The sequence below is a fragment of the Girardinichthys multiradiatus genome, chromosome 2, assembly GCF_021462225.1.
Source record: "Girardinichthys multiradiatus isolate DD_20200921_A chromosome 2, DD_fGirMul_XY1, whole genome shotgun sequence".
NCBI lineage: Eukaryota > Metazoa > Chordata > Actinopteri > Cyprinodontiformes > Goodeidae > Girardinichthys > Girardinichthys multiradiatus.
In genome coordinates, this window is record NC_061795.1 from 23,402,689 (window position 1) to 23,416,969 (window position 14,281).

The 14,281-nt window shown below is 42.2% G+C and overlaps 1 protein-coding gene across 1 annotated transcript; it reads left to right on the forward strand.

The window, feature by feature from the left end:
- Positions 1 to 891: 891 nt before the first annotated feature.
- gnb5a (guanine nucleotide binding protein (G protein), beta 5a) lies at positions 892 to 12,674 on the forward strand. The gene is made up of 11 exons (XM_047387463.1): positions 892 to 1,113; positions 5,225 to 5,361; positions 5,472 to 5,513; positions 9,689 to 9,765; positions 9,846 to 9,978; positions 10,621 to 10,764; positions 10,845 to 10,936; positions 11,049 to 11,097; positions 11,203 to 11,299; positions 11,411 to 11,577; positions 11,668 to 12,674. Exons 1-11 carry the CDS (start codon positions 978 to 980, stop codon positions 11,677 to 11,679), a joined length of 1,086 nt encoding a protein of 361 aa, XP_047243419.1. The 5' UTR covers positions 892 to 977; the 3' UTR covers positions 11,680 to 12,674.
- The last annotated feature ends 1,607 nt before the right edge of the window (positions 12,675 to 14,281 follow it).

The following is a 14,281-nucleotide window of genomic DNA, read 5'->3' on the forward strand; positions in this document are numbered from 1 at the left end:
GAAGATGTTTTGAATGGTTATCGACTATTCAGTGGAATGGCTGATTTCAAATTCTTTTGAAACCTGTCATCAGACTCATAAGCTGCTACAATCTTCTTTCTGAAGGCCTCAGGCAGCTCTTTCAATCTTACCCTTGTGTTCACTCTCACCTTAACAGTCAAAAGCACACCAAATTAGATGTTTAAGTTTTCAACAGGGCAAGCCTCCTTTAAAATGTTGAGAAACGCTGTTGTCTTCGTGTGCACATTATGTGATATATGTGTGTTTGATTTTAGCCATTTTACATGTAAATAAATGTGTGGCTGTCCTAATTTATGCCTCAATAGAATTTCATTTTTTCTTCCATTTTACATATGGTTTTATTAGATCTTTTTTTCTAAGTTTCTAATTATTTAGTTATATTTCTTAGGTTTTCCAGTGTCATTAAAATATGCATATGTGCAAACAAAGGCTTTCATAGGGTATCCGAACTAAAGTGTAAATATTTTTACCTGAACATCCATACGCTGAGATAAAAACATGTCGACTGGAGAAAGAATGGAGTTAAAAAACTGAACAGCTCGGATCATGCTGAATCAAAATTAACTGTATATGTCGTTATAAACGCATTTAACTGATTCAGCTTCGAGAATGTTGTATATTATGTTGTAATATTGACAGAGTTCTTTTTAAACCTTGTTTTGTTCGTTTTATTTAACAAAATGCTCCGTCTATCCTCTCACCAACCCCCCAGAGAGTGAAAACCCGTATTTCTTTATCCTGTCGGCAGAGTGAAAATGCATTATTTAGCAGCAGTGGAGTAGTAAGGCTGACTGGTGATGAGGATGCAGCCTCATCACCGGGATACAGGACCCTCCTCCTCCTCCTCCTCCTGAAGGAGCATCTTCTCCCCCTGACGTCATGACAGCAGCATCAGCTGTTAGCTTCGCCGCTGTAAGCCTCTCCGCTGGCCGTCGCTCCCCGCACAAAGGAAATATATGAGATCTCCTCTAATCCCTGAAATGGCAACACAGGAGGTTCAGCTGAACGAGACTCTGACCCACCTGAAAACCGAGTCCGAAACGCTAAAGACCAAACTGGAGGAGGAGAGGGCGAAGCTGCACGATGTCGAGCGTGAGTCCTGAAAATGGAGAGGCCTCCATGCATCTCCGCTCCTGCCTGCTGTCAGGGAGAATAAGTTACAGCGCATTTCATTATAACCGCACGGTTCTCAGGCTGAGCTCGGCTATTCTGCGCTGTTCATGGGGTGGGAATATGTCGCTACAGATTATTGATCTGATGTTACCGATGAAGAACCAAATGTTTGCTTCTCGATCGCTTTCATCCGTCCACTTCGGTTCTCTAATGCCCTGCTGTTCCAACAGCCAGAACCTCCAGTGCTATTTTAATGCACGTTTAACGCATTCATTCTGTTCAGCAGAAACTAAGGTTATTTTCATTGAGCAACAGTTTAATAATTAATATGTTATTGTTGCATGTACAGGTGAAGCATTAATCTAGCGTCTTGTATTCATGCTCTTTGAACTTTTTTACACTTTCTGACGTTTCAACCACAAACTGTAAGGCATTATTATTGGGATTTTGTGTGACCAACACAAAGTAGAAAACAGACAGAGACGTGGATAGAAAATAATCCAAGTTTAAAAAATATATATAAATAAGAATTTGAATAAAAACTAAACATGCACCGGGAACAGGTCCGACTTAGTGCTGGTGATGCGAACCAAACTCCTGCTCCGCTTGTACAGAGATCGGATGGCTCCTAATAAAGGGCCCCCAACTCCCTACTCCTGGAGCAACCCCACAGGGCATCACGAAGGACACAGTCGAATGCTTTCTCCAGGTCCACAAAACACATGTAGACTGGTTGGGCAAACTCCCATGAACCCTTGAGTACCCTGTAGAGGGTATAGAGCTGGTCTAGTGTTCCACGGACCAGCTCTATACCCACGGACGAAAACCACACTGCTTCTCCTGAAGCCGAGGTTCGACTATCGGTCGGACTCTCCTCTCTAATACCCTGGTGTAGCCCTTACCAGGGAGGCTGAGGAGTGTGATCCCCCTGTAGTTGGAACACACCTTTCGGGCACCCTTCTTATGAAGGGGGACCACCACTCCAGTTTGCCAGTCCAGAGGCACTGTCCCTGACCGCCACGCAATGTTGAAGAGGCATGTCAACCATGACAGCCATGACAGCCACACAACATCCAGAGACTTGAGGCACTCAGGGCGGATCTCATCCACCCCCGAAGCCTTGCCACAGCAGAGCTTTTTAACCACCTCGGTGACTTCAGCCTGGGTGCTGAAAGAGTCCAACCCCGAGTCCCCAGCCTCTGTTTCCACCAGGGAATGCGTGATGGCAGGATTGAGGAGATCCTCGAAGTACTCCTTTTACCGCCCGATAATGTCCTTAGTCGAGGTCAGCAGTCTCCCACCCCCACTATAAACAGTGTTGGCGAAGCACTGCTTCCCCCTCCTGAGGCGGCGGACGGTTTGCCAGAATCGCTTCGAGGCCAACCGGTAGTCCTTCTCCATGGCCTCACTGAACTCCTCCCAGGCCCGGGTTTTTGCCTCTGCCACAGCCCGGGCCGCGGCACGATTGGCCTCACGGTACCCGTCAGCCGCCTCAGGAGTCTCACAAGCCAACCACAGCCGATAGGACTCCTTCTTCAGCTTGACAGCGTCCCTTACTGCCGGTGTCCACCACCGGGTTCGGGGATTGCCGCTGCGACAGGCACCGCAGACCTTACGGCGGCAGCCACGGGCAGCAGCATCAACAATAGATGCGGAGAACATGGTCCACTCGTACTCTATGTCTCCAACATCCCTCGGAATCTGGTCAAAGCTCTCCCGGACGTGGGAGTTGAATACATCCCTGGCAAAGGGCTCCGCCAGACGTTCCCAGCAGACCCTCACTATGCGCTTGGGCCTGCCAAGTCTGTTTGGCTTTCTCCTCCTCCAGCGGATCCAACTCACCACCAGGTGGTGATCAGTGCACAGCTTAGCCCCTCTCTTCACCCAAGTGTCCAAAACATGCGGCTGAAGGTCTGATGATACGACAACAAAGTCGATCATTGACCTTCTGCCTAGGGTGTCCTGGTGCCAAGTGCACTGATGGACACCCTTATGTTTGAACATGGTGTTTATTATGGACAATCCGTGACTAGCACAGAAGTCCAGTAACAAAACACCGCTCGGATTCAGATCGGGGAGGCCATTCCTCCCGATCACACCTCTCCAGGTGTCACTGTCGTTTCCCATGTGGACGTTGAAGTCCCCCAGCAGAATAATGGAGTCCCTGGGAGGGGCAGTATCCAGCATCCCTGACAGGGACGCCAAGAAGGCCGGTTCAAGGAGGACCTTTGTCACCGGTCCTGTTCATAACTTTTATGGACAGGATTTCTAGGCGCAGCCAAGTGCCGGAGGGTGTCTGGTTTGGGGACCAGAGGATTTCATCTCTTCTTTTTGCAGATGACATGGTCCTGCTGGCCCCCTCTATCCAAGACCTACAGCATCCGCTGGGGCGGTTCACAGCCGAGTGTGAAGCGGCTGGGATGAGGATCAGCTCCTCCAAGTCCGAGGCCATGGTTCTCGACCGGAAAAGGGTGGCTTGTCCTCTTCAGGTTGGAGGGGAGTTCCTGCCTCAAGTGGAGGAGTTTAAGTATCTCGGGGTCTTGTTCACGAGTGAGAGAAGAATGGAGCGGGAGATTGAAAGACGGATCGGTGCGGCTGCCGCAGTAATGGGGACACTGTGCCGGTCCGTTGTGGTGAAGAGAGAGCTGAGCCAAAAAGCGAAGCTCTTGATTTACTGGTCGGTCTACGTTCCTAACCTCACCTATGGCCATGAACTTTGGGTCATGACCGACAGAACGAGATCCCGGATACAAGCGGCTGCAATGAGCTTCCTCTGTAGGGTGGCCGGGCACTCCCTTAGAGATATGGTGAGGAGCTCGGCCATCCGGGAGGAGCTCGGAGTAGAGCCGCTGCTCCTCCACATCGAGAGGAGCCAGTTGAGGTGGCTCTGGCCTCTATACCAGATGCCTCCTGGACGCTTTCCTTGGGAGGTGTTCCAGGCACGTCCCACCGGAAGGAAGCCCAGGGGGGGGCCCAGGACACGCTGGAGGGACTATGTCTCTCGGCTGGCCTGGGAGCGCCTTGGGCTCCCCCTGGAGGAGCTGGGGGAGGTGTCTGGGGAGAGGGACGTCTGGGTGTCTCTGCTGAGTCTGCTGCCCCCGCGACCCGATCCGGGATAAGCGGAAGACGACGAGTACTAGTACGAGTAAAAACTAAACAGTGTGGGACATATATGTATTTTGTTCCTTTTACTCTGATACCCCCAAAAATCCAGCTGCCTCCAAAATTCACCTAATTGGAAAGTGGAGTCCACCTGTACATAATATAATTTTGGTATGAATCCAGTTGTTCTTTGAAGGTCTCAGTGGTTTGTTAGAGAACATTAGTGGGCAACCAGCATCCTGACGACCAAGGAGCACAGCAGTCAAGTCAGGGATAAAAGTGTGGAAAAGTTTAAAGCAGGGATTGGTTAAAACAATATCCCAGTCTTGTATCTCACTGAACACTGTTTAATCCATAATACTGTTTAATCCATAATTTAGAAATAGGAAGCCTATATAGGAAACATACCAAGATATCACCGTGTACCTATACTGACAGGATGCTTGGAACAGCTGCAAAGATCCACTTCTTAGGTGGGTCAGGTTGTTGAGAAGACAACTAGTACAGCCTACAAATTTAGTGCAGCAAGAAGAAAATTTTTTCATTAGCAGTTTGCCAAAAGTCTTGTAGGGGACACTACAAACATCTTGTCCAAAATTTAAATGTGGAGGAAAAAATAGCACTGCACATCATTCTGAATGCAATATCCCCATGTAAAAACATGGTGGTGGCAGTATCATGCTGCGGGAAAGCTTTTCTTCAGCAGTGACAGAGGAGCTGCTCAGAAATGACTGGAAGGTAGATGGAGCTAAATGTTAGACAATGTTGAAAGAAAATATGTTAAAGGCTCCAAAAGTCTCACCTCGGACAGCCCTAAAAATACAGCCAGAGCTACTGTGACATGGAATGGTCTAGTTAAAGTTCAGTGCTACTTTGTGTTGGTCTTTCACATAAAATCTCTATAAAATACACTAAATTCTGTGGTTGCAGAGTTTAAGGAACATAAACATTTTTGTAAGTCTCTGTAACTCATACTATGTGGTTGCAGTCCACCAGGTGGCAGAGAAGGTGGAAGCCCTGGGTCAGTTCGTTATGAAAACCCGTAGGACTTTGAAGGGACATGGCAACAAAGTTCTGTGCATGGACTGGTGCAAGGACAAGAGGAGAATTGTCAGCTCCTCACAGGTCACATAGTCCCTCCTGCTCAGATTTTTTCTGCTGCCCACTTTAAAGCCAGTTTTTTGTTGAACGAATAGGTTTTCCCTTTTCTAAATGTCTGTCGTCTTTTACTGCAGGATGGAAAAGTGATTGTATGGGATGCCTTCACCACCAACAAGGTAATCAGGTTACTTCCGTTTATTAAACCTTTTAAGCTATATTTATTTATATTTTAATCATGGAAATATTATTGGTCAGGCACAGACCAATGGTCTCAAAGAACAAGAAAAACTCCTTGTTCAGAACCTCTCATTGTAATTCAGTTTTTATTCAGTTTTATTTATATAGCGCCAATTCACAACACATGTTGTCTCAAGGCACTTCACAACAGTCAGATACATACATTCCAATTATTCCTAACTATTGAACAGTGCAGTCAGTTATTTATTTATTCAAAATGGATAAAACGTTTTTCTGTCTAAGGAAACCCAGCAGATTGCATCCAGTCAGTGACTTGCAGCATTCCCTCCTCCTGGATGAGCATGTAGAGACAGTGGACAGTCACTGGCGTTGACTTTGCAGCAATCCCTCATACTGAGCATGCATGTAGTGACAGTGGAGAGGAAAAACTCCCTTTTAACAGGAAGAAACCTCCAGCAGAACCAGGCTCAGTGTGAGCGGCCATCTGCCACGACCGACTGGGGGTTTGAGAGAACAGAGCAGAGACACAAAAAGAACACAGAAGCACTGATCCAGGAGTACTTTCTATGGGAAGGAAAAGTAAATGTTAATGGATGTAGCTCCTTTAGTTGTTTCACCTAGAAAGAAAGAACAGATAAACTCAGCCAGTTTACAAGGTTAGAGTCTGAAAAAGAGCACATAGAGTTAGTCACAGTAAAGCTCAGTCAATCGCCATGTCTAGGAGAGAGAAAGGGTTAAACACTAAAAAACAGGGCCATGTGGATCATCGGTAGAGGGTGAGCATTAAATTGTTGCCAGTAGAAGCTCGGATGATTCCCCTCTCCAGAAAGGTGTCACAGGCAGACACAGAGCCAGGCCAGGTGTAGCTTCTAGGAAGACAAAAGAGAGAACAAAGTTAAAAACTGAAATAACAGCAAATAATGCAAAATTGGAGAGTAGTGTGAGAATGTAGCGAAGAGGGTGAAAGTGGTCGTTATGTCCTCCAGCAGCCTAAGCCTATAGCAGCATAACTACACAGATAGTTTCAGTTCAGATTATTTAGTTAAACGGCACTTTTTTACAACAATGTCAAACCACAAGGATTGGGATACCTCTCTCTGTCAGACTGATTATAACCATTGGAAAAGAGAGGGGGTCATACAGGTAGCAAAAATGGAGGGTGTGTTTGCACCTCAACCATAACTGAGCCAGTTTAGGCTAAACCTGACTCCCCCTTACTCCATCCAACAGGGAGGGAAGAAGGCTAAGCCACTCTAACTATAAGCTTTATCAAAAAGGAAAGTTTTAAGCCTAGCCTTAAAAGTAGACAGGATGTCTGCCTCACGGACTAAAACTGGGAGCTGGTTCCACAGGAGAGGAGCCTGATAACTAAAGGATCTGCCTCCCATTCTACTTCTAGAGACTCTAGGAACCACCAGTAAACCTGCAGTCTGAGAACAAAGTGCTCTGTTAGGAACGTATGGAACCATCAGATCTCTGATGTATGATGGAGCTAGATCATTAAGGGCTTTATATGTGAGGAGGAGAATTTTAAATTCTATTCTGGATTAAACAGGGAGCCAATGAAGGAAAGCTAAAATAGGAGAAATATGATCTCTCTTTTTAATTTTCATCAGAACTCTTGCTGCAGCATTTTGAATCAGCTGAAGGCTTTTAACTCCATTTTGTGGACATCCTGATAGTAAAGAATTACAATAGTCCAACCTTGAAGTAACAAATGCATGGACTAGTTTTTCAGCGTCACTCCTGGATAGGATATTTCTAATTTTGGCAATGTTCCGGAGGTGAAAGAAGGAAATCCTAGAAACCTGTTTAATATGGGATTTAAATGACATGTCCTGGTCAAAAGTAACACCAAGGTTTTTTACTTTATTACCGGAGGTCAATTCAATGCCATCCAGGTTAAGTGATTGACTAAGCAGTTTCTTTTTTAAAGACTCCGGTCCAAAGACAACAACTTCTGTCTTGTCTCAATTTAGAAGCAAAAAAATGTAAAGTCATCCAAGTTTTTATATCTTCAAGACATGCTTGTAGTCTATCTAACTGGTTGGGCTCATCAGGATTTATGGATAAATAAAGCTGAGTATCATCAGCTTAACAGTGAAAATTTATCCCATGCTGCCTGATACTTTTACCTATTGGAAGCATATATATATAGTAAAGAGAATTGGCCCAAGTTCTGAACCCTGTGGTACTCCACAATTAACCCTCGAGTTTAAAGATGATTTATTATTTACATGAACAAACTGGAATCTGTCAGACAGATAAGATTTAAACCAGCCTAGCGCTGTTCCCCTGATCCCTACAACATATTCCAGCCTTTCTAAGAGAATATTATGGTCGACTGTATCAAATGCAGCACTGAGATCTAACAGGACAAGTACAGACACAAGTCCATTATCTGAGGCCATACGAATGTCATTAGTGACTTTCAGCAGAGCTGTTTCAGTGCTATGATGAGCTCTGAAGCCTGACTGAAACTCTTCAAACAGGTCATTGATGTGTAAATGCTCACACATTTGATTAGCAACTATTTTCTCAAGAATTTTAGATAAGAACGGAAGATTGGATATAGGTCTGTAATTGTTCAAGTCATCTCGATCAAGCGAAGGTTTCTTAAGTAAATGTTTAATTCCAGCTACCTTCAAAGCTTGTGGTACATATCCATTTACTAAAGATAGATTAATCATATCTAAAATGGGGCTGGTAATCAGAGGGAACACTTCCTTAAATAATTTGTTTGGGATTGGGTCTAACATACAAGTTGAAGGTTTAGATGAAGCTAATATTTCTGATAACTCAGGAAGCTCCACAGGATCAAAGCAGTCCAAACACAGATCAGGTTCCACAGTTACTTCCAATGTTGTCTCACTTGCTGAGGATGAAGTAATCATCTTCGGGAGTATGTCAAAGATTTTATTTTTAATAGAATCAATTTTATTTAAGAAGAATCCCATAAAGTCATGACTGCTGAGAGCTAAGGGAATGGATGGCTCAACAGAGCTATGACTCTGTGTACGTGTAGCAACTGTACTAAAGAGATTATTCTTGTTCTCTACTATTAATGATGAGAAATAAGCTGTTCTAGGTTGGTGAAGTGTCTTTTTATACAACAGTAGGCTATTTTTACAGATTAAGTAGGAATCCTCTAGGTGTGTAGAGCGCCATTTTCTCTCCAATTTTCTAACATTGTGCTTTAAAGTACGTAGCTCTGAATTAAACCATGGAGGTAGCCTCCTATGAATAATTACCTTCTTTTTCAAGGGGCCTGCATTGTCTAATGCATCACGCAATGATGAAGTAACACTATGAACAAAAGAATCAATTTGTGAAAGCGCAGAAACAGAATTATTGCCCTCCACTGTGTTTTTCAGTGATAATGAGGTAATTAAAAGTGGAACAGATTCTTTAAAGGTTGTTACAGCATTGTCTGATAATGATCTACTATAATGAAATTGTCTTTCAGGTGTGGAGTACTCAGTTAAATTAAACTCAAAGCTTATTAAGAAATGGTCAGACAGGACAGGGTTATGAGAAAATATTGTTATGTCTTTACACTCAATTCCATATGTCAGCACAAGGTCCAAAGAATGAAGACAAAGATGGGTAGGTTTGTTAATGTTTTGAGCAAAGCCAATTGAGTCTAAGATAGCATTAAAGGCTATATTTAGGCTATCACTTTCAGTGTCAACATGAATGTTAAAATCCCCCCACTATAATAACTTTATCTGTATTTAAACATTAAATCAGATAAAAGGTCTGAAAACTGATCTAAAAATTGAGAGTAAGGGCCTGGTGGACGGTACAAAACAACAAACAGAAGTGGTTTTAGTGCTTTGCAATTTGGATGAGGAAAACTAAGGATTAAATGTTCAAAAGAGTTGTAGCTATTGATTGGTCTGGGATTAATCAATAAATCAGACTGAAAGATGGTTGCTACTCCTCCTACTTGCCCGGTATTTCGAGGAATGTGAAAATTTAAATAGTTCGTATGAGTTGACTCATTTATAGTAATATAATCCTCTTGCTGCAGCCAGGTTTCTGTGAGTAATACTTCTTATATCCATGATCTACTCCGTCCTGTTTTCATCATGCCTAATGAATGTTCACAGTCTGTGCCATGCTCACGCTGCTTTGTTTTGATGTTTATTAGGAGCACGCTGTGACAATGCCTTGCACCTGGGTGATGGCTTGCGCCTACGCTCCATCAGGCTGCGCCGTAGCTTGTGGGTGAGTATGTTACAACCCATGTCAATCTAAATCTGTTGTTCGTTTAATTCTTCATAAACTGGGCTTGTTATCTGTCACAGGGGCCTGGATAATAAGTGCTCTGTGTATCCTCTGTCCCTGGACAAGAATGAGAACCTGGCTGCTAAAAAGAAGTCAGTGGCGATGCACACAAATTACCTTTCAGCCTGTAGCTTCACCAACTCAGACATGCAGGTCAGACTATAAAAAAAACTGCAAAATGACTCTGTTAATGATTCACAGAAGACCTGCTTTAGTGTCTTGGTCACATGATGGTTCTCACAGCAAACACAAACCATTTATAGTCAAGTATTCATACTTCCTGAATCTTCTCATATTTTGTCACGTTATGGCCACCAATGGGGATGTATTTTATTGGGATTTTATGTCTGTAGTCCCTTGGCTTCTTCTTTGAATAATCCACTTTTCCCCCGTCTGTCAGTTTAGGTGGATGGCCATGTCTTGGTTGGTTTTCAGTTGTGCTATAACCCTTCCATTGTCAGATGGTGGACTCTATTTGCCTTATAGGTCTCCGGTGAAGAAAAGCAATTTCATCTGATTTTTTGTGTGGTTTTAGACCAAATGGTTCTGAATAAAAAGCACACAACAAAATGTGAAAAACATGAATTAATTTCCTCACGCAGTTTTTTTTAAAAATGGTTACGATTTTCACAACTTTGTGCTAATTTGTGTTGTTCTAAAACATGAAACACAAACAAACACATTAACGTTTATAGTTGTAACAACAGAATGTTTAGGTTCAAGGGGTATGAATACTTTCACGTGACACTGTATGTCTGAAATAATTCTTCTTCCTCTTGTCTGCTCGGGTCGTAGATCCTGACATCCAGCGGAGATGGGACTTGCGCATTATGGGATGTCGAAAGTGGACAGCTGCTGCAGAGCTTCCATGGCCATGCTGCAGACGTGCTCTGTCTGGATTTGGCCCCATCTGAGACTGGAAACACGTTTGTTTCAGGGGTAAGGACTGTCTCCACGCAGCTCTGTTTACATCTTTTTGAGTATGTTTTTGGTTAAATTTACCTTTACTGTCACTGCAGGGCTGTGATAAGAAGGCTAATGTGTGGGACATGCGTTCAGGGCAGTGCATTCAGTCCTTCGAAACTCATGAATCTGACATAAATAGTGTGCGGTACGTCACTGTGTTGATCCAAGTTCATTTTGTTGCTTGTATTTCACTGTTAGAAAATGCAATACAAGTAACATGGTCTTTATAACTGTGTCCACTTGTTCTTTTTAAATAGATATTATCCAAGTGGAGATGCTTTTGCATCTGGTTCAGATGACGCTACGGTAGGTACACCACAAAGCAACCACACACCTCACACCTAACTATTGAAACCTATTTAAAGTGGTTTATATTAACATTAAAATTTTAATTCCCCAATTTTGTTTCAGTGTCGTCTGTATGACTTAAGGGCAGACAGAGAAGTGGCCATTTATTCCAAAGAGAGCATCATCTTTGGAGTCTCCAGCGTTGATTTCTCACTCAGTGGTATAATCTTCCCACTGCTATTGCTCCAAATCCTGAGGTCTTTTGCACAACATGCAGTTATTGCTCTCAGAAACCACAAAATCTACTTGTGTCCGGTTATGATCTTTCTAGGTCGGCTACTGTTCGGTGGATATAATGACTACACCATAAACGTGTGGGACGTTCTCAAAGGAACACGGGTCTCCATTCTGTTTGGACATGAGAATCGGGTCAGCACACTGCGCGTCTCCCCCGATGGGACGGCCTTCTGCACAGGATCCTGGGACCACACTCTTCGGGTATGGGGTGGGGGTTCTCTCTAGCTGATCATTTCTGCAATCTTTAACGTCTTCCTTTGGTTATAGCTGCTGTTTCTTTTCTTTCTCCAGATCTGGGCCTAAACCCGCCACAATGGATTAAATATGAGACTACTAAAGGCACACTGACGTTTCTGTTTGTTAGCGTACAATCAGAGAGATAGAAACTCAGTTTTGGTTGTACATAGGACATATCAATAGCATTGTATATACTCTTGTCTTCTGGTCAGGTTAGATTTAAATATTTCAGAGTTATTAAACTAAATGGCACGCTTTCATTACAATATAACTGAAAGAAAATAGCACAGAACTACTTAATATTTAGAGAATATATTGCAGAAATATGGATGGTAGAGACTTGCATTGGCGTAGGGTAGAAGTGACACAATAAAGTATTGTATTGTATGTACCCACATAAAGGACAATATTTATTTGTTTTCTTCAGTAGTGATCATGAAAAATGCAGTCTGATGAGAAAAACCAAATAAATCCAACAGGGAAGGAGAGATGGAGAGTAGAGTGTCTTCTCTGTAGGGCTGGAATCGGTTAAAATTATTGTTTTTTATTTTATAATTAATGAAAAGAAAAAACGCCATAAGGGCAGCAGTAAGAGCTGACATTAAATACAACAACCAAAACTGCAATGTTGAATTTTAGTTAAAGTGAAAAAAATTAATAAACTCCACAACCCCTCAAAATAACATTTCCTATTTTTAACAACAGTTCACCTACCAAAACTACACTCAATTAAGTGAATTACATTTACAAATTAGAGTTTATGTTGTTTTCTAGTTTCGTGATTATTAAACAGGCTTTTACTTTTATTGTCTATTTTTCAATTGTTTAAGACAGCTTCCCAGTGCACACATTCAGACATAAGAAACCAGTTTCTTCATTTTCTCGGCCCCAGCTATACTCCTACTCTACAGGAAGGTTGAAAGAATGTACTTCCCACGCAGCTGTGCGATGGCTGCGACTTCATATTTACTGTAATTATTTTGCTGTAGTTTAGTGTACAGGTATCCATGGGACTGTTATTCAGAATATTACAAACCTAATAAACAAAGTTTTGAATATCATTAATGTGTCTGTCACTTTACTATATATATCACAGGGATTTGTTTTACCAGTATGTCAAATATCTGTTTATCATTTTTAAAAATGTTTTATGGTAGTGATATGTCAGTCTTGACTGAGCCAGCTTGATGCGCTGATTCATTATCGTAAACGAAAGGAAAAATGGCTTTAACAACGGCTATACGCTCTCATTGACCTGATTCCTGTCATGCAAACAGCTCTGGATTATTCTTACACCCCTTCATGCTTGCAAATTGAAATTTTATCCCTTCCTATTTACACTTCATACCTGTAAGCAAACCTTTTTGCACCCATGTACGAAAATTAAAGAGTATCTGTTTCCTTTTCTTTTTGGTTGTAGTTAAGTATTTTCATGAATTTTGGAGATATTGGAAATTTGGATATTATAATACACGTGCACAAAGCTGCAATGTAACTTGTTTTAATTGTATTTTAATTCTGAAGACTTTGTATTAGTCTCATGTTCTCATTTATTTTGGTTCTGATCCCCATTTGGACCCATTGACTCTTGAAAAAATATAACAGTTTATGATACCTCATCAAACCAGAAGAACTCTTAAGTGATCTCCTGCTGTTAGATATAATTTATTTGAATAATACAACCACTTTTAATAACATTAGACTATAAGTGGAATATTTAAAAAAACAACTTTAAGACATAATTTGTCAAAATGGATAAAAATTCCCTTCCTGGTATGAATTAATGCACAATCGGTACAAGATGTCCCACAGTAGAGGGCACCATTTCATACCTGAAAAAGTCAGCATAAAACTGCAACTGTACAAAAAGGCAAAAAGATGAAATGGCCAGCACCACATAACCCCAGTACTGTATGATAAAATCTAGGATCATATTTATTTTAACATGAAATAGTGGATTATTTTATCAACCAGAAAATTATTTCCTGTTTTAGTTTGTATCTGATTAAATCATTCGCAAACAAGTAAATTAACTAGTTCTGTCTAAATCAAATTGACCATCCACACATTTTAACAGTATGACTCTTTTTCATCTATTTGCACTCACATCAGTAAGCAACTGCGATTCAGCCCCCAGCCAAAGGACAAGAGGAAGCTGGAATTAAAATCACATCCTTCTTTCTCCCTGCTAAATGACTACTCATCCCTCTGAGATGCAGATGCCCCTAAATCCCTGTCTGCTCTGAGACAGGCTACCAGCAAGGCCACTTCTTCATCTACTGGCTAATAAAGGATAACATCAAGCAGCATTCAGTGAAGAAACCTTTGGAGATCAAACACCACTTGAAAAGGGAGCAGCTTCAGCCAGGTCTCCTGATGCCTAACCAGCAGCAGGTCTTGCCCACAAAATCAGTGTGACCCCGTGGACAACAATGTCTCTCCACCAGTCTGCCTACAGATATCCATGGCCAGTTGTTTTACTGGCTGACTCCATTATCTTTCTGGCAGTGGCATAGAGTCGGGGTCCCAGATCCAGGCTGACATAGCATTGTGTAACCTCTGTTAGTCAAAATGTTTTTCTACATACCTTGGTTGTTGTTTGAGCTACTGTTGCCTTTCTAATTTCTCAAACCACTCTTTCCCTTATCTTTTGGCATCAACAAAATAT

Coding starts and splice junctions, on each gene's coding strand:
- gnb5a (XM_047387463.1), top strand. CDS start 978: ATGAGATCTCCTCTAATCCCTGAAATGGCAACACAGGAGGTTCAGCTG. Junction 5,362..5,471: donor GAATTGTCAGCTCCTCACAG/GTCACATAGTCC, acceptor CTTTTACTGCAG/GATGGAAAAGTGATTGTATG. Junction 9,979..10,620: donor TCACCAACTCAGACATGCAG/GTCAGACTATAA, acceptor CTCGGGTCGTAG/ATCCTGACATCCAGCGGAGA.